Consider the following 20,184-nt stretch of genomic DNA (forward strand, 5'->3'; position numbering starts at 1 on the left):
GCATGACAAATTGGTAAACGTACACACACAAAGAGAAAACCGGTAAAAATTGAGGAAAAGAGTATTCGTTTTTTTATACATATGAAAGCTAAAATAGTAATCCTTATCTAGTATACAGCTGTTCATCAACCTTTTCAATAACAGTGGGGTAGATACTTTTAACAGGTGGCAATTAAGGCTTTAAAAACGATACTCTCATTACAACACTTTTAGGTAGGTTTATTGTTAACCTATCATTGTTGAGGTGACGCGTCAGTGTAGAAATTAAATAAAAAAAACTAGTTTTTTTTAACTGAAAGTAAGGAGCAACATTAAAACTTAAAACGAAAAGAAATTACTCCGTATATGAAATGAGTTTTCCCCTCCACAATCCCTCGCTCTTTACGCTAATTTTTTTAATTGTTTTAAAAATTAGAATCGAGGCAAAGAGTCAAACTTTAGAGTAAAGAGTGAGGGATTGCGGAGAGGAAAACCCATTTCATATACGGATGTTCGTTAATTTCAGTTCGTTTTAAGTTTTAATGTTGCTCCTTACTTTCAGTTAAAAAAACTAGTTTTTTTTAAATTTAATTTCTGAACGTTTTGTATTAATGCATGTTTGATTTTGGCTCGACGCACATAAATTATTAAAATAAAAGTTGCATACTAATTCTTTTTTTGGCTAAATGCCTTTCTCTTAATTTTGATCAGGCGATTGTGAGAAATAAGAGGTGGGGAAGGAGGCGTAGTTGCCCTCCAATTTTTCGGTTACTTAAAAAGGCAACTAGAACTTTTAATTTGAACGAATGTTTTTATTAGTAAAAAATATACGTAACTTAAGAATTAACTTAAGAACAAACTTTTATATATTTAAATTTTTATTATGTATATGAGGGGGTTTGTCCCCTCGTTAATCCCTCGTTCTTTATACTAAATCTTAAGTTTTTAAGAAAGGATTTACTAATGAGCGAAAAGACTATCATACAAAGTTGCGTTGATAATAAATGTCCTTGTTTTCACTTAAAAAGTTCTAGGTCTGACCCATTTCTGTAAGTAGGTATTGAAGTCACAAAAATAAAACTTTAATTATAACACATTTATATTTATCGTTCTTAATTGTTTTTTTTTTTTTTATAAAAACAGCAATTATTTCAGGATGAGAGTCTTCTTATATTATCTTGGCGTAGCACTTTTTTCCTGTACTCAAGCATCCGGTCAGTCTGGTTGTGCTTTGATTATACCAGGAATTGGAAAAAGCTCTAATTTGGATCGATTCCATGGTTCTGAGTAAGTCTTTTGTGTTTTTTGTGTCTATCTACTTATTCAATGATTGTTTCAAAAGCAACAGTGTTGCGCTATCTAAATAAATAGCCATGTGGCTTTTATATATTTTCTATTTGTATTTTTTCTGGCCACTTTATACGACGAAATTATATTAAGAGGCTTGGGAGAAAGCTCATTTAGTTGGGAAGTCAAAAATGTTTGGTTGAGTGTGATTGGATTCCCCATGATGCCTGAAAAAGGGCTAGAAAAGAAATAACAATCTTTCCTTGGCAATCTCCCATGGAAAGGATGGCTTTGGAGGGGGGCAGTTTTGATTGAAAAATTTGTTGTTCTAGTGGACTTTCTAAGGGCAAAAATTGATTAGAAAACAATCACTCTGCCTGTGCTCTTTTCTAATACCTGGACCGCCTTTAACCACCAAGAAGTCAGATTTCAGTTTCAAAAAGTGTTGTATTAGAAATGTCCAAAGTTGTAACGATTGTGCATCCAGTTCAACATCACCCCCACTGGTCGAAGGTTAACGACCCTAAATAATGGGAGTTGCCTACAGAAAATGAAATTGTACAATTAGAATCGCAAGGTCGAGAACCCACATAGCAGAACTACAACCCCCCCCCCCCCAACCCAATAACAAGAACAATCACTTTTGACATGGAAATCACTGGATGTGTTTCATTTTCTTTTCTTTCTCTGCCACAAGTGGGCCGCTGGAACATCATGGAATCGTTTAAGGATTCATTTTGAAAGCTAATTTCTGAATCTAGGTGCTTTACATATCACCTTCAAGAGATAGCACTTTGTGTGCAATTTCCGGAGTATAAAGGCTAGAAAGTGTCAAAATAGTAGCATCATAGTCTTCGTAGTGGAAACATAAGTAGGAATGAAGTCTAAGCTAAGAAAAAGCCTTCGGGTTTTACTTAGTTGAAGCTAATAAAGAACGAAACATAAGAAATAAGGCAGCGGAGTCACTGAAAAACCACATTACACTGAAGAGAAGCTTTTTTAAAGAGTTGCGTGTGTTAAATCGTTTCGTATACGAAGACGCATTTTCTGTCAAAATTCTGTTTTATTTTTAATATTTGTTGGTGAAAAGGTGATTTTCCTTATTGTTCAAGATGTAGGAAATTTATTATCGTAGATGGGGTTTTTGGTTATTGTAATTCTTATGATCAGGTTCAAGTGGCAATATTTCGTTACCTTATATTTTTATACATGTTTATAAATTTTCGATTACTATGGACTAAGGTTCTTTCTATACTAGATTGCTCCCTCAGGAAACAACTAGGATTGAATGTTTTATTTTAGGAAAACCTCATATTGAATTGTATAGTTTGCTTGAATGAGGTGGACAAAGATCTTCTCTTGCTAGGTCTATTATGCCTATTTTTAAAATTTTTAAATGCATAGAAATTAATTGAAAACTGTTTTTCTGAAGAAAGTGAAGGGAGAAACTAAAATTTAAAATGAACAAAAACTACTATTTCGCTGTTTATGCAACATATTTTGGAAAAAAATGTTTTAAACAAAAAGGCCTTTGATATTTTGCTTACTTCTAAAATTCTGAAAAAACAATGATTTACTGAAAACTAAGCTTGCTCGAACTTAAAGAATTATACTAAGTTTATAATAATATTTATTGATTTAATCGCTGGTAAAATACTATGAAGATCTTTTCCAAATGAGACTTTTATTGTCTGCAGGCCACTTAAGGATATGTTTGGTGTTTAAGTAGTATACGATAAACACTCGAAAAGTAAAGTTTGGTTAATACAAATGGAATAAAAAAAATATGATGAAAATAAAATACTGTATTAGCAAAATTAAGAAAACTACATCAAAGAATTATGGAAGGGGAGCCACCCAGAGCGCAATATATTGCATATGTAACCTAACCTAACCAAGACACTAACTAAATATTTAGTTAAAATATAACTACTATGTATTATCCCAGCGAGCCGAAGCTAAATTGTCTGGTATTAACACTGTGAAAAACGGGTAATGTCTCATGCTTGTGATCCAAATTCTCGAGTATTTTCTATTAATTATCCTTGTCTGCTTCTAATCCTTTATTGTTGTTTCAGTTTTGTGTTTTCAGTAAAGTTCTAGTTTTCCATAATTACACAAATGACGGGAATCCTTAACAACCGGTTTATTTGAAACAGTTTTTCTAAAATAGATGTTATAAACTGCGAAGCAGTAATTTTGTCCGTTTTAAGTTTCTACTTAATCTCTGCTTTTATCAGAAAGACTTAATTTCATATAATGTGATCCAGATCTCCACACATCTGACAAAAATACTGAAACATCCATGATCGGATGTTTAGGCCGCGTAAACTAATGAACATCCTAGGAACAGTTCGTGGTACCAATTTGTAAGTAAGGAGTGACACGGCGCAATAGTCGCCGAAACTCGTCACGGAAATAAGCTATTTATGCTGATTTCAAGTATATAAAATTCATTAAGTTTAATAATATCGAAAAAAGCTACGGGCCTGAGAAAATTTGCCTGATTTTCAGCAAAATGGGGGGACCCCCAAAGAGACATCCTAAGATATCCTAATAAAAATCATACAATCAGATTTAGCGCATCAGAGAACCCCAATATAACTGTTTCAATCTTGTATCAATGAAATTATAGAACTTTTCTATTTTTTGTGAGAAGAAATGTCAAGGATGCGTGTTTATTTCTTTTTTCCTATTGGTGATCGTATGGAGCAAATGGTCCTAGAAGATCGGAAAAGGGCTCATTCAAACGGAAATTAAAAGCTCTAGTGCTTTTCTTCTAGTTATCAAACGGTCGGAGGCAACTAGCCCCCCTTCCAAGCACCGTTTTTTCCTCAGAGTAATTCGATCAGCACAATTGAAAGGTCCAATAACTATGCATTTGGGGATGAAATAGCGCCCCTTCCCCGAGTCCCTGGGAAAGGGTTTCAAGCACTGAAAATTTCCCTTTGTCTATATATAGGCTTATGATTGGGTATTTGGAAGCATGCAATTTGTTTTTTGGGGGAGGTGAATTTTTCATGGGGAAGAGAGTTTCCAGGGGTGAATTTTCCACTAAAAATTTCCAAAGGGGGAATTTCACAGAATTCCCAAGCAAAATTGTTTTTTTTGGTCTTACTTTCTCTTTGGTGAATCAATTTTACGTGTGGAATTGTTCCATGGGTAATTTGCAGTGGGGTTAACATTGTCTGGGAGGTTTTCACGGGAGAATATTTCCACGGATGAGGGTGAATTTCTGAGGAAAAATTTCCCGTCAGAGATGATTTCAAGGATGATTTGAAAAACTGTCAGAAACCAAATAAAACAAAGTTTTTTTTTCAAATATATATAAGGAAGATTTTTTCAAGTGGGAATGTCCGCAGAAAATTCTCCAACGGGAATTTTCAGTTAGGACAGAATGGTCCAGGGAAAATGTTCCAGGGGAGATACTACTAAAGAGGAACTTTCCACGGAGACATTTTATGGGACTACAGAGTGAGTTATTGAAAAAGGGACATTCCCTCTTATATACAGAATAACTTCTGAGCGTTCTAATTATTTAATGTTGCTCCTTGTTTTCAGTTAAAAATGTTTTTTTTTAATTTAATATATTTTAGTTCAAGCGCTATTAGTGTATACAGTGCCCAGTATTAACGCATTCTAGATAATGTCATTTCCCACTAGCCGTATCTTTGAGCTCACTCTACCATTACGGAATAAAACAAATAAGTAGCAAATTAAATTAAATATTAACAAGATAAAAAAACAAAGATAATCAAGCAAATGTTCAATCGAAATCAAATATGCAAATAAAAATGCAAATGTCAATTCATTCGTGCCTGGAGAAAATGTTTTCTGACACAACTTTCACTATTTTCATTCATCAGCTGAAAAAACATGCAATGACATATGGTCGACGGGGAAATTTATCGAAATTTCTTGTTTTGCAAAATTTGTAGTGCTCTTAATTATTCATTATATTGTCGGTCATAAATGAATGCCAACAATAATTCTTACTGTATTCTCTCATTATTTTGTTTTCTTGTTATTAGGATAAAGGTAACTAAATTATGAAGTTTGATTAAATGAATTAAAGTTGAAAAATAATAATAAAAGAATTGTTCTTAATTACTTTTAGCTGCAAATGAGTAAAAACTAACGTTTCATTTCATCTGATTGATATTGAATCGACTTTTTGACTCAACTTTACCTTATTCACCAAAAATGCAATTTTTTACGTCTTCTACTTTTTAAGACTCGTTACGTCTTCTTTAATAATAAAGAAAATGAAAAAAAGAAAAGAAAGACTTGAAGAAAGAAATAAAGAAGAAAAAAAGAGAAGAAAAAAGAGAAAAACCCTCATATAGATTGAAATAAATTGAAAACCGTTTAGGAGGTGCAGTTAGTACATTGAATCGACTTTTTGACTCAACTTTACCTTATTCACCAAAAATGCAATTTTTTACGTCTTCTACTTTTTAAGACTCGTTACGTCTCCTTTAATAATAAAGAAAATGAAAAAAAGAAAAGAAAGACTTGAAGAAAGGAATAGAGAAGAAAAAAGGAGAAGAAAAAAGAGAAAAACCGTCATATAGATTGACATAAATTGAAAACCGTTTAGGAGGTGCAGTTAGTACATCGAATCGACTTTTTGACTCAACTTTACCTTATTCACCAAAAATGCAATTTTTTACGTCTTCAACTTTTAAAGACTCGTTACGTCTCCTTTAATAATAAAAAAATGAAAAAAAGAAAAGAAAGACTTGAAGAAAGAAATAAAGAAGAAAAAAAGAGAAGAAAAAAGAGAAAAACCCTCATATAGATTGAAAAAAATTGAAAACCGTTTAGGAGGTGCAGTTAGTACATTGAATCGACTTTTTGACTCAACTTTACCTTATTCACCAAAAATGCAATTTTTTACGTCTTCTACTTTTTAAGACTCGTTACGTCTCCTTTAATAATAAAGAAAATGAAAAAAAGAAAAGAAAGACTTGAAGAAAGAAATAAAGAAGAAAAAAAAAAGAGAAGAAAAAAGAGAAAAACCCTCATATAGATTGAAATAATTTGAAAACCGTTTAGGAGGTGCAGTTAGCACATTGAATCGACTTTTTGACTCAACTTTACCTTATTCACCAAAAATGCAATTTTTTACGTCTTCTACTTTTTAAGACTCGTTACGTCTCCTTTAATTATAAAGAAAATGAAAAAAAGAAAAGAAAGACTTGAAGAAAGAAATAAAGAAGAAAAAAGAGAAAAACCCTCATATAGATTGAAATAAATTGAAAACCGTTTAGGAGGTGCAGTTAGTACATTGAATGAATCGACTTTTTGACTCAACTTTACCTTATTCACCAAAAATGCAATTTTTTACGTCTTCTACTTTTTAAGACTCGTTACGTCTCCTTTAATAATAAAGAAAATGAAAAAAAGAAAAGAAAGACTTGAAGAAAGAAATAAAGAAGAAAAAAAGATAAGAAAAAAGGAAAAAACCCTCATATAGATTGAAATAAATTGAAAACCGTTTAGGAGGTGCAGTTAGTACATTGAATGAATCGACTTTTTGACTCAACTTTACCTTATTCACCAAAAATGCAATTTTTTACGTCTTCTACTTTTTAAGACTCGTTACGTCTCCTTTAATAATAAAGAAAATGAAAAAAAGAAAAGAAAGACTTGAAGAAAGAAATAAAGAAGAAAAAAGAGAAGAAAAAAGAGAAAAACCCTCATATAGATTGAAATAAATTGAAAACTGTTTAGGAGGTGCAGTTAGTACATTGAATTTGAAGCTTGAATTTTTGGGAACCAGTTTTAATTTAAATTTTCGCGTTGAGTTCCTCCTGTTGTTGGCCAACTAATTAATGATCTCAATTTTAGCACTTATGTAGGTGGTAGGCTCATACATCTGCTAAAAAATGAAAATCACTTTATTTCTTATAAAAATCCAAATTTTTGATTTTAAGCTTTTGTGTTATTCTATTATAAGTAATAATCTAATTTAACAGGCTATCAGAAAAAGGAGGGGAATACAAAAAAATCAAACAAGCCAAGATTACCGTCATTGTGCTCTTGAGCATCATGAGCAGCACATTCGGAGTGGAAAAAAGCTATTGATTTAAGTTTGTATTAAAGCATAAGCGTAAGCAGAAAAGTTTCTTTTACAAAATGAAGGTGTTTCTTTCAAAATAAAGAAGTCACTTTAGTAGTGTATTCTACAATAGTCCGGAAGATTCACCCTTAGTTGGGCACTAAAGCTTACCTATGCAAAACTAGAGCATTAACCTAAATACAAAACCAGCTGCCCAGACAGATATCCGAGTTTTTTGGGTGAATGACCTACATATTACTGTGAGGATATGATTAGCAAATGTTCAATCTTCCTTGAATTAAAGCTGTGTCCTGCTATTATAATACTTAAATTCAAGTCACGGCAAATATGTAAATAAATGTTTTGTCTTTTGAAAATATTGTTTGGTATTGGGGTCTGCATAAATTTGAAATTAATAAAGTTGTATATATTTTAAGCAATTATACAACACCCCTTGGTTATCTATTTCTCAACCTCAATGGAGCCCTATGTCCCTCCCCAAACTCTTTCCCCCGTACTTTTGTTGGTACGTAATTTTTTTAAGTTTATTTTTTAGACTTAGAGATTCTTCAACCTTTTTTCCATATATTAAAATGACATTAAATATACTTAAAACAGAAAGAATTCACTTGTGATATTTTTAAAATACAAAATGAAGATGTTATCGATATACTAGTCATGATTTTACTTATTAGAAAAATACTGTTTGTAATAACAATTTTCCTTTTTTATTTATATTTTTTGGGGATTAAGAAATTTTTTCAACTTTTTTGTGTCTTAAATAGCATAAAATATGCTTAAAACAAAAAAAAAATCACTTGTAATATTTTTGATATACGAGAAGAAGATGATATAGATATGATAGTCGTGATTTTTTCTAATAGAAAAATTATGTTTGCAGAGAAATTTTTCTAACTTAAATTTTTTGGGACTTGAACTCTTTCTTTGTCACCAGCCTAGACACACAGGCACAGGGAGGGTGAGAGACAAAAACACTAACAAACACATAGATTCAGACAGACAAACAGACAAAAACAGTTACGGAGACAAGCAAACACTCGCCCAGACACACAGGCACAAAGAGTGAGAGAGACAAAACACATACAAACAAACAGATTAAGACATAAAAAGAGACAAAGACAGACACTGGGACAAGCAAACACCCATCTAGACACACAGGCACAGAGATTAAAATAGACAAAAACACATACAAACACACAGATTCAAACATCAAAAGAGACAAAGACGGACACTTGGATGAGCAAATACCAGACAGGCCTACTGACAAAGAGAGTGAGAGAGACAAAAACACATACAAACACACAAATTCAGACATACAAACAGACAAAGAGCAAACATTCACCCAGACACAAAGGCACAAAGAGTAAGAGAGACAAAAAACATATACACACACAGATTCAGACATAAAAACAGACAGAGGCAGACACTGGGACAAGCAATCACCCGCCCAGACACACAAGCACAGAGAGTAAGAGGAACAAAACACATACAAAGACTCAGATTCAGGCATACAAATAGACAAAGGAATTCAAAGGGACAAGCAAACAGACGCCCAGACACACAGGCACAAAGATTGAGATAGACAAAAATACATACAAACACACAGATTTAGACATACAAACAGACAAAGACAGACACTGAGACAAGCAAACACCCATCCAGATTCAAAAGCACAGAAAGTGAGAGAGACGAAAACGCATACAAACACATAGACTCAGACATAAAGCAGACAGAGGCAGACGCTGCGATAAGCAAACACCTGCCCAGACACACGCACACAGAGAGAGAGAGACAGACGAAAACACACGCAAACACACAGATTTAGACATATAAACAGACAAAGACAGACACTGGGACGGGAAAACACCTGCACAGAAACACAGACACAGTAAGAGAGACAAGCAAACAGCAAGTCAATTTCTACCTTCACCCGGATGCCTGCAGCCATCCAACAATACCAATTTAAATAACTTCGAAGACCACACTGCCTTTCCATGACAAAAGTAAAACAATTCAAAATAGGGATGAAACCTTTTTATTGACAGTGAATAGATATAAAATTATTTAACTGGATATTTCGAACACATATACAGTGTTCATCATCAGCAGTGAAACTCTTTTACGTCATCAGCAGATTTCCGGTTTTACCTCCAACTCCCCCCAACGTCACTGGATCTGGTCGGGATTTAAAATAAGAGTTCTAAAGCACAAGATCCTTCTAAATATAAAATTTCATTAAGATCTGATCACCCGTTCGTAAGTTACAAATACCTCATTTTTTCTAATTTTTCCGAATTACCCTCACCCCCACTCCACCAAAGAGAGCAAATCCGGTCCGACTATGTCATTCACTTATCTTGGACATGTGCCTATTCTTCCAACCAAGTTTCATGTGATCTCTCCGCTTCACGTGTTTTCAAAGATTTTCGGTCCCCCCCCCAATGACACTGGATCCGGTCGGAATTTAAAGTAAGAGATCTGAGTTATGAGGACCTTCTAAATGAAGAATTTCATTAAGATCCGATCACTTCTTCGTAAGTTAAAAATACCTCATTTTTCTAATTTTTTAGAATTAACCCTTCCCCCCCCCAACTCCCCCAAAGAGAGGGTATCCGTTCCGGTTATGTCAATGACGTATCTAGGACTTGTGCTTATTCGTCCCACCAAGTTTCATCCCGATCCCTCCACTCCAAGCGTTTTCCAAGATTTTCGCCCCCCCCAACTCCCCCCAATGTCACCGGATCCAGTCGGAATTCAAAATAAAAACTCTGGTACACGATATCCTTCGAAACTTCAAAATTCAATAAGATCCAATCACTCCTACATAAGCTAAAAATACCTCGTTTTTTCTAATTTTTCAGGATTAACCCCCCAACTCCCCCAAAGAGAGTGGATCCGTTCCGGTGATGTCAATCATGTATCTAGGACTTGTGGTTATTTTTCCCACCAAGTTTAATCCCGATCCCTCCACTCTAAGCGTTTTCTAAGATTTTAGGTTTCCCCACCCCTACTCCCCCAATGTCACCTGATCCGGTCGGGATTTAAAAAAAAAGCTCTGAGACGCAATATCCTTCCAAATGTCAATATTCATTAAGATCTGATCACCTTTTCGTAAGTTAAAAATACCTTCCTTTTTCTAATTTTTCCGATTTAACCGTCCCCCCACTCCCCCCAGATGGTCGAATCGGTGAACGACAATTTATAATTTAAAATGGTCTGGTTCCTAACACGCCTGCCAAATTTCATCGTCCTAGCTTACCTGAAAGTGCCTAAAGTAGCACAATCGGGACAGACAGACAGACAGACCAACCGACGGAATTTGCGATTGCTAAATGTCACTTGGTAAATACCAAGTGCCATAACAATGAACACACGTTATGATATTGACTGATTTAGTAATTAAGGATTTTGTCTAGGCAATGTTTCGAGGTTGCATCTTAGAATAATATTTTAAAATTTGTTTAAAACCCATAAAACTCATTTGAGATAAAACCCATGGGAAATTTTTTTCAAGTTTTTGCTAAAATCTCCATACACATTCTTCTAAAAATGTAACTTTGAAAGGTTCTAGTGTTTTTGTTGATTCTGTAAATTGCTTTCTGTAAAAAAATATTTGTCGGCTTCCTCAGTATCATCCTGAATAATAGAACATCAAAAGTCAGAAAAGCACACATACACATGGGGAGTGGGGAAAGGGGTCTGAATTGTCTAAATCGGTCTGAAATGCTCTCTAAGAGAAGCTAGAAAATATTTGTAACAAAAGTACTTGTAGTGTTTCCAACCCTCCTCTCTGAAAAAATATTTTGCCGACTCTCTTTCTAAACCATAGGGCTTAATTTCTATGGATAGGGGAAGTCCCTCGTCTGGATATCGTTCTGCTCACTCTAAACCAAGTTTGAAGTTGAAAAAAAAATTATTTTGGAAAAATAGGAAGATAATACTGTGAACAAATATTTGAATATTATAAACTACAACAGGCTGTAGCTTCCAATGTATTTCAAACAGTTGACTGTACAAAATTTTTTGGTTCAATCCTACTTTCTAGGGCTGTAATGAGAGAAAGGTTGAGACGGTTAGGGTACGTTCTGAGGATTAAAGATGACAGTGGTAAAATATGGTTCTGAAGCATGGGTGCTCCGAAAAACCGAGGAAGATTTGCTAGATGTTTTCCGGTTAAATTGTCTACTGATTCTTTCGAATACCTGACTAACCGACCGTATTTCAAACAGTAGGCTGTACGAAAATTTTTGTTCAATCCTGCTTTCTAGGGTTGTAATGAGAGAAAGGTTGAGATGGCTAGGGCACCTTCTGAGGATTGATTGGTTTAATCAACAGGAGACTTCCAGATCTGTCAAATTATTTAATGACAATTGTTTTGAGCTGCATTTAATTTTTTCCATGCAGATATGGTAGAATAGTTTTAGGGATTGTCTTTTTCTGAACTTTAAAAAGATAAATATGCTCTGTTCAAAAAGAAGAAGAAAATAAAGGTGTTCTAATAGAGTAAATTTCATTAAATCTGAATATCTATATCTCCAGCACAAATCGGGAAAAGTTATATGTTTTTTTTCTAAGATTTCAAGGAAAATATGTGTCGGCTTCAATTTTCTGTCATTCATTAAAGCCATATAAGCTATGGCAAGACCGTCCAATCAATTATTAACAGTTTGGCTATACAAACTAAAAAAGCTATAATGGAGGTGTCCTTAAGACATTGATGAAGGACGTAAACTTATATTTATGTATCCAGAGAGTAATTAGTATTGACTTGAACCCTTACGAGCTCTGCTCTCTGTCGGGGCATAATATTGTTTCTGTATATTTTTAATTTGAATTAATAAATATTGATTGATTGATTGAAAACTATATCCCAATATCCCAAATGCATTGAATTTGCACGTAAGTTTTTCATAAAGTAAGTACAATGAATCAAGTGGCTACTATCTTTTTTTGTCAAGTGAGATTTTCTTTCGTAGATATATTTTCATAACCAAAAATAACAAATTTTTACTTCTAGTCATCTGGCAATTCCCGGAGAAACATGTGTTACATATGACTCTGTTAATGCTGCTTTCCAAATAGCAAGATCGAAAATTGGCTTACCTGCCCCAAAGGGAAAAACTTTGACGGATCAAGACATTGACAATCTAGGAAACGTTATTGTAGAAACTACAAGGATTATTGCTCATCAGTAAGTATTATTAATTTTAGTTATTTGAATGTTTTGACAAAAAATAAAATATACAGATCGATTTCAGAACTGATTCGGACAAAATTAAGGCTGGAAGTGTGTATGATGGAAAATGATTTCCCAAGAGCAAATGCGTAGCTATCAGGTTTAACCCCACAAAATAAATAATATGGAAAACTAGGAAATAAAGGTGTGACAAAGACTTAAATCCAAGACAAGGCTCAGGTCTACAAGGTCCATGTCTACAGCTCCTGAAAGCTAAAATAACTACTTATCTGAATTTAAGGAGGTAAATGATCTTCTCATCTGCACCACAGACTCCCAGAGCAGACTTCTGAATGACTTTTTTTTAAGTCATTTCTTTAATTCTTTCTTTAGTTTCTTTAACTTCTTAAGAATTTTTAGTTCTTTAATTTTTATAAGCTACTTTTTTCAGTCTGAATGTCAATTTTTTAGATAAATTTCTCTCTAAACATGAAACTAAACATGGAACTAAACATCAAAACATGCAGTATGGAAATCCGAGCAATAATTTTAAATGAAATTTTGACGTTCAACATGAGTTTATTGGAAATTCAAACTACTCTTGTCTTTAATAGTGAAGTGCTGTCCTAAAACACTTTAATTTCCATACAAATACAACGTTACTTCAGTAAAATATGTGTTTCAACTAAACTGAAGTTTCTCTCGTTCCAACCTAAAATTTCCTAAAAGTAGTAATATAATTCTAGGGAGAATTTATTTATTTTGAAACAGATAAGGCAAGGAAAGTGCAAAAACATTAGCTAGCGCACTTACTAGAGCCAAGTCTCTTTTGTCAGAAGAAACTTTTACATATAAATGGCCAAAATTAATGTAAAATATAAAAAAGAAAAAATTATGCTGTTATTTTGCTGAGTTTTTATGGCACTTGGTATTAACCGATATAGCGATATAGCGATCGCAAATTCTGTCGGTCTGTCGGTCTGTCTGTCTGTCGGTCCCGGTTTTGCTACTTTAGGCACTTCCAGGTAAGCTAGGACGATGAAATTTGGCAAGCATATCAGGGACCGGACCAGATTAAATTAGAAATAGTTGTTTTCCCGATTCGACCATCTGGGGGGGGGAGTGGGGGGCCGGTTAATTCGGAAAAAATAGAAAAAATGAAGTATTTTTAACTTATGAGCAGGTGATGGGATCTTAATGAAATTTGATGTTTGGAATGATGTTGTGTCTCAAAGCTCTTATTTTCAATCCTGATCGGATCTGATGACATTGGGGGGAGTTGAAGGGGGGGGGGGGAACCTAAAATCTTGGAAAACACTTAGAGTGGAAGGATCGGGATGAAACCTGATGGGAAAAATAAGCACAAGTCCCAGATACATAATTGACATAATCGGAACGGATCCGCTCTCTTTAGGGTAGGTGGGGGGGGGGGGGTAATTCTGAAAAATTAGAAAAAATGAGATATTTTTAACTTACGAACGGGTGATCGGATCTCAATGAAATTTGATGTTTAGAAGGATATCGTGTCTTAGAGCTATTATTTTATATCCCGACCAGATCTGGTGACATTGGGGAGGAGTTGGGAGGGGGAAACCTAAAACTTGGGAAACACTTAGAGTAGAGGGATCGGGATGAAACTTGGTGGGAAAAATAAACACAAGTCCTAGATAGATGATTGACATAAACGGAGCGGATCCGCTCTCTTTGGGGTAGTTGAGGGGGGGGGGTTATTTCTTAAAAATTAGAAAATATGAGGTATTTTTAACTTACGAACGGGTGATCGGATCTCAATGAAATCTGATATTTAGAAGGATATCGTGGCTCAGAGCTCTTATTTTAAACCCGACCGGATCTGGTGACATGGGAGGGGAGTTGGGATACATGATTGACATAACCGGAATTGATCCGCTCTCTTTGGGGTAGTTGGGGGAGGGGTTCATTCTGAAAAATTAGAAAAAATGAGGTATTTTTAACTTACGAACGGGTGATCGGATCTCAATGAAATTTGATATTTAGAAGGATATCGTGTCTCAAAGCTCTTATTTTAAATCCTGACCGGATTTGATGACATTGGGGGAAGTTTGGGGTGGGGAAACCTAAAATCATGTAAAAAAACTTAGATTGGAGGGATCGGGATGAAATTTTGTGGGAAAAATAAGCAAAAGTCTTACATACGTGATTTACATAATTGGAACGGATCCGCTCTATGGGGGGTGGGGTGGTGGTGGGTTAATTCTGAAAAATAAGAAAAAATGACATATTTTTAACTTACGAAGGAGTGATCGGATCTTCATGAAACTTCATATTTAGAAGGACCTCGTAACTGAGATCTCTTATTGTAAATTTCAACCGGATCAAGCGTAATTGGGGGGGGGGGCAGTAGGGGGGACCGGAAATCTTAGAAAATACTTAAAGCGGTGAGATCAGGATGAAACTGGATGGGAAGAATAGAAACCTGTCTAAGATACGTGACTGACATAACCGGACCGGATCTGCTCTCTTTGGTGGAATTGGGGGAGGGGGTAATTTAGAAAATTGAGGTATTTGTAACTTACGAAACGGTGACCAGATCTTAATGAAATTTGATATTTAGAAGGATCTTGTGCTTTAAAGTTCTAATTTTAAATTCCGACCAGATCCTGTGACATTGGGGGGAGTTGGAGGGGGAAACCGGAATTCCTGGAAAACGTGAAAATTAGGGTATTTTTATCTTATGAATAGATGATTGGATCTTAATGAAATTTGATTTTTAGAAGGAATTCATGTCTCAGAGCTCTTATTTCAAATCCCGACCAGATCTTTTGACATTGGGGGAGTTGGAGGGGGAAAACTTGGAAAAACACTTGGAGTGGAGGAATCGGGATGAAGCTTGGTGGATAGAATAAACAAATGTCCTTGATACGTGATTGACAGAATCGTACTGGATTCGCTCTCTTTGGGGGAGTTGGGGGAAGGGGTTCAGTGATTTGGCGAGTTTGGTGCTTCTGGACGTGCTAGGACGATGAAAATTGGTAGGCGTGTCAGGGCGCTGGACAATTTGACTTGATAAAGTCGTTTTCCCAGATTCGACCATCTGGGGGGCTAAAGGGAGAGGAGAAATTAGAAAAAATTAGGTAAATAACTTACGAGATGGTAATCGGATCTTGAATGAATTTTGATATTTAGAAGGACATCGTGACTCAGATCTCTTATTTTAAATCCTGACCGGCATTAAGCCTCTTAATTTCCTTTTTAAATGAATCTACTGATTCATAGAATTTTGTTAGAGCTCATACCACATGATCGCTTGGCTCTTCGCTCTTCTCGCCTCATCACAAGTGCCATATGAGCTTTTAGCTCTTGTTCTTAATAGCTTTAATATTGTGCTGCGTAATGACACACATCATAACTGGCTTTTATCTTAGAGATTAGCCTAATTTTCCTCGATCATCAATTTCTTATACGTAGTCCAGGACTTTTAGGGTTTGACCCGGACAAAATTGCAATATAAACGAAAATGGTACCAAAATGATCAGAAAAAAATTCTGTACAACATATTAAAAGTCCCCATAAATCCGAGTGGGGCGAGTACCCGAAAAACAGGGGGAAAGGGGGAAGTGCGGGGGAAAATGGGAAAAATGCCGAACATGCTCAGAAAATAGTTTAAAGTGAGTTTTCTGGGGTTTTCACATACGCTGATTACGAAATTGTCATCTAAAATTCAGTATAGAAAAAGAGTACTACGGAAAACGGGGGAACAGGGGAAAGAGGGGAGAAAAGAGAAGAATACAGGGTAGGGGTAGAAAGCGGTTTGAAAGATATTTTCTGGGGTATTCCTATCTGGTGATTACGAAATTGAGAAATAAAATGATATATAAAAATCGATTAACATAAAACGGGGAAATGGGGGGGGGGGAGGGGAAAAGGGAAATATACAGGGTAGGGGTAGAAAGCATGTAGAAATGTGTCTTCTGGGGTTTTTCTATCTGCTGATCACGAAACTGACCCCTAAAATGAAGGAAAGAAAACGAGAACCATGAAAACCGAACAAAACTGGAGGAAACAACGGGAAAGGGGAAGGGAGGCCTGACTCCTGAGCCAGCTGCTAATGGCTAATAAGTAGGCCTATGGACAAAATAACTCGCTTAAGTATCAAACTTGTACTTTCTTGAATCACAGACATTTCTTTCAACCATTTGAATTACTAAACAAAAAGAAAACAACCGCTTGGCAGTTATATATAAAATGGCTATTATATGTAAAATTTGCACTTTCGAAGGCAGTATAGTTGACTTGAAAAACACAGCATTGATATCACTAGTCGAGCTCCTCATCTTCGACAATCTCGTTGTCCCTGTTCAAACAGTTGATACCCTGACATTCTCCGCACGCGAACGTACACGCTAATCCATTTTTCTTGCAGCTGCATCGCGAGTTCTGTGAAACAATAGTTCTTGGCAACGACACTGACCTTCTGATTCTACTCTTGTATCACCTCCCGCCTAATGCAAAAACACTTTACTTCGAATCGTCAACGAACGCAAAAGAAGCGATAACACGGTTCTGGTGCCTCAACGAAGAGCAAAAAAAATGGGAGAAGTATCCAGGCTGCTTCTGGTAGGGCACGCACTCTTGGGATGTGACACGACCTCACGAGTTTTCGGACTTGGAAAGCAAGCTGTGCTACCTCTTTTGAAGAAGAGCGAAGTGTTCAGGAAAAAATGCAAAGTGTTTCTGGATGAATCATCGTCCAAAGATGAAATTGTGAAAGCGGGTGAATATCTTCTCCTCAGCTTGTATAAAGCACGACCAAACGAAGATCTCACTAAGCTGCGACATCGAATTTTCTTGGAAAAAGTTTCTTCGTCTAATACTACGGCGTTTGTTAAGCCTGAAAGGCTTCCGCCAACCGAAGCTGCAGCTTCATTCCAATCCCAGCGAGTGCGCCTCCAGGTATCCCGTTGGAAAGGGGAACCAGCTGACCTCGACCCGGCTGACTGGGGTTGGGTCCTCAGAGACCATAAATACTCACCTGTGATGACCCATTTGTTGCCCGCACCTCAGACACTTTTGAGTGTCGTGAGATGCAACTGTAAGACAGGCTGCGAGAACTCGCGATGCAGCTGCAAGAAAAATGGATTAGCGTGTACGTTCGCGTGCGGAGAATGTCAGGGTATCAACTGTTTGAACAGGGACAACGAGATTGTCGAAGACGAGGAGCTCGACTAGTGATATCAATGCTGTGTTTTTCAAGTCAACTATACTGCCTTCGAAAGTGCAAATTTTACATATAATAGCCATTTTATATATAACTGCCAAGCGGTTGTTTTCTTTATGTTTAGTAATTCAAATGGTTGTAAGAAATGTCTGTGATTCAAGAAAGTACAAGTTTGATACTTAAGCGAGTTATTTTGTCCATAGGCCTACTTATTAGCCATTAGCAGCTGGCTCAGGAGTCAGGCCTCCCTTCCCCTTTTCCGTTGTTTCCTCCAGTTTTGTTCGGTTTTCATGGTTCTCATTTTCTTTCCTTCATTTTAGGGGTCAGTTTCGTGATCAGCAGATAGAAAAACCCCAGAAAACACATTTCCACATGCTTTCTACCCCTACCCTGTATATTTCCCTTTTCCCCTCCCCCCCCCCATTTCCCCGTTTTATGTTAATCGATTTTTTTATATCATTTTATTTCTCAATTTCGTAATCACCAGATAGGAATACCCCAGAAAATATCTTTCAAACCGCTTTCTACCCCTACCCTGTATTCTTCTCTTTTCTCCCCTCTTTCCCCTGTTCCCCCGTTTTCCGTAGTACTCTTTTTCTATACTGAATTTTAGATGTCAATTTCGAAATCAGCGTATGTGAAAACCCCAGAAAACTCACTTTAAACTATTTTCTGGGCATGTTCGGCATTTTTCCCATTTTCCCCCGCATTTCCCCCTTTTCCCCTGTTTTTCGGGTACTCGCCCCACTCGGATTTATGGGGACCTTTAGTATGTTGTACAGAATTTTTTTCTGATCATTTTGATACCATTTTCGTTTATATTGCAATTTTGTCCGGGTTCGACCCTTTTTTGAGCTATAAGTCCTGGACTAACGACGCCTTGGATGGATATTTTTCAATGGCATGGTCATTTGTTGTTGTGATAATTGTGCAAAGCTTAAACAGATGGAAGACGCACTGCAGTAGTTCCCAGGTGCGTTCGAAAGGGTTACGTAACCTCAAAACTTAACTACAATTATATGCTACTTAAGAAACAAAAAACTTGGAGAAATATGCCTCTTGTTACTAGATACTGTTGTTTTTGTTTGTTTGTCAGAATAGTTTGCTGTTATTTGCTGAACCAGTCATTGCACATTTTAATTTCGTTCTTTACTTTATCACTATCCGTCTCCTTCCATCCCACTCTCTCTATCTTTCACTCTCTTTCTCTCTATCTCTTTTTGGCTCTCTTTCTGCTGTATTAATGAAACTAAAATGAGAAGAAAAGTGTATTTTAATGCTCTGTTTTAACAATCCTATTGTTAATTAAATAAAAAAAAACTAGTTTTTTTTACTGAAAGTAAGGAGCGACATTAAAACTTAAAACAAACAGAAATTACTCCGTGTACGAAATGGGTTGTCCCCTCCGCAATCCTTCGCTCTTTACGCTAAAGTTTTTAATTGTTTTAAAAAGTAGAATTGTGGCAAAGAGTCAAACTTTAGCGTAAAGAGCGAGGGATTGCGGAAGTGACAGCCCATTTCATATACGGAGTAATTTCTGTTCGTTTTAAGTTTTAATGTCGCTCCTTGCTCTCAGTTAAAAAAAAAACTATTTTTTATGACACTTGGTATTAACCAAGTGACATATAGCAATCGCCAATTCTGTCGGTCTGTCTGTCTGTCGGTCTGTCTGTCGGTCCCGATTTTGCTACTTTAGGCACTTCCAGGTAAGCTAGGACGATGAAATTTGGCAAACGTATCGGGAGCCGGACCATATTAAATTAGAAATAGTCATTTTCCCGATTTGACCATCTGGGGGGGGGAGTGAAGGGCCGGTTAGTTCGCAAAAAATAGAAAAAATGAAGTATTTTTAACTTATGAGCGGGTTATTGGATCTTAATTAAATTTGATGTTTGGAATGATATTGTGTCTCAGAGCTCTTATTTTAAATCCCGATCAGATCTGATGAAATTGGGGGGAGTTGGAGGGGGGGAAACCTAAAATCTTGGAAAATACTTAGAATGGAGGGATCGGGATGAAACTTGATGGGAAAAATAAGCGCAAGTCCCAGATACATGATTGACATAATCGGAACTGATTCGCTCTCTTTGGGGTAGTTTGGGGGGGGGGAGTAATTCTTAAAAATTAGAAAAAATGAGGTATTTTCAACTTACGAACGGGTGATCGGATCTCAATGAAATTTGATAATTACAAGGATATCGTGGCTCAGAGCTCTTATTTTAAACCCGACCGGATGTGGTGACATTGGGGGGGGAGTTGGGAGGGGGAAACCTATAACTTGGAAAACACTTAGAGTGGAGGGATCGGGATGAAACTTGGTGGGAAAAAAACACGAGTCCTAGATACATGATTGACATAACCAGAACGGATCCGCTCTCTTTGGGGTAGTTGGGGGGGGGGTGTAATTCCGAAAAATTAGAAAAAACGAGTTATTTTTAACTTACGAACGGGTGATTGGAT

The 20,184-nt window shown here is 36.1% G+C and overlaps 1 protein-coding gene across 2 annotated transcripts in view; it reads left to right on the forward strand.

Moving 5' to 3' along the window:
- LOC136035397 (peroxidase-like) overlaps positions 1 to 20,184 on the forward strand; it is a 93,123-nt gene that overhangs the window by 13,772 nt on the left and 59,167 nt on the right. Inside the window, exons 2-3 of one of the 2 annotated variants that reach the window (XM_065717178.1) lie at positions 1,135 to 1,266; positions 12,369 to 12,542. In XM_065717178.1, the coding sequence (XP_065573250.1) occupies positions 1,136 to 1,266; positions 12,369 to 12,542 (305 nt within the window). In that variant the 5' untranslated portion in view covers position 1,135. Of the gene's footprint in view, positions 1 to 1,114; positions 1,267 to 12,368; positions 12,543 to 20,184 lie in introns of both variants that reach the window. The other variant, XM_065717179.1, reaches the window with a different exon arrangement.

The sequence above is a fragment of the Artemia franciscana genome, chromosome 14 (genome assembly GCF_032884065.1).
Source record: "Artemia franciscana chromosome 14, ASM3288406v1, whole genome shotgun sequence".
Taxonomy (NCBI): Eukaryota; Metazoa; Arthropoda; class Branchiopoda; order Anostraca; family Artemiidae; genus Artemia; species Artemia franciscana.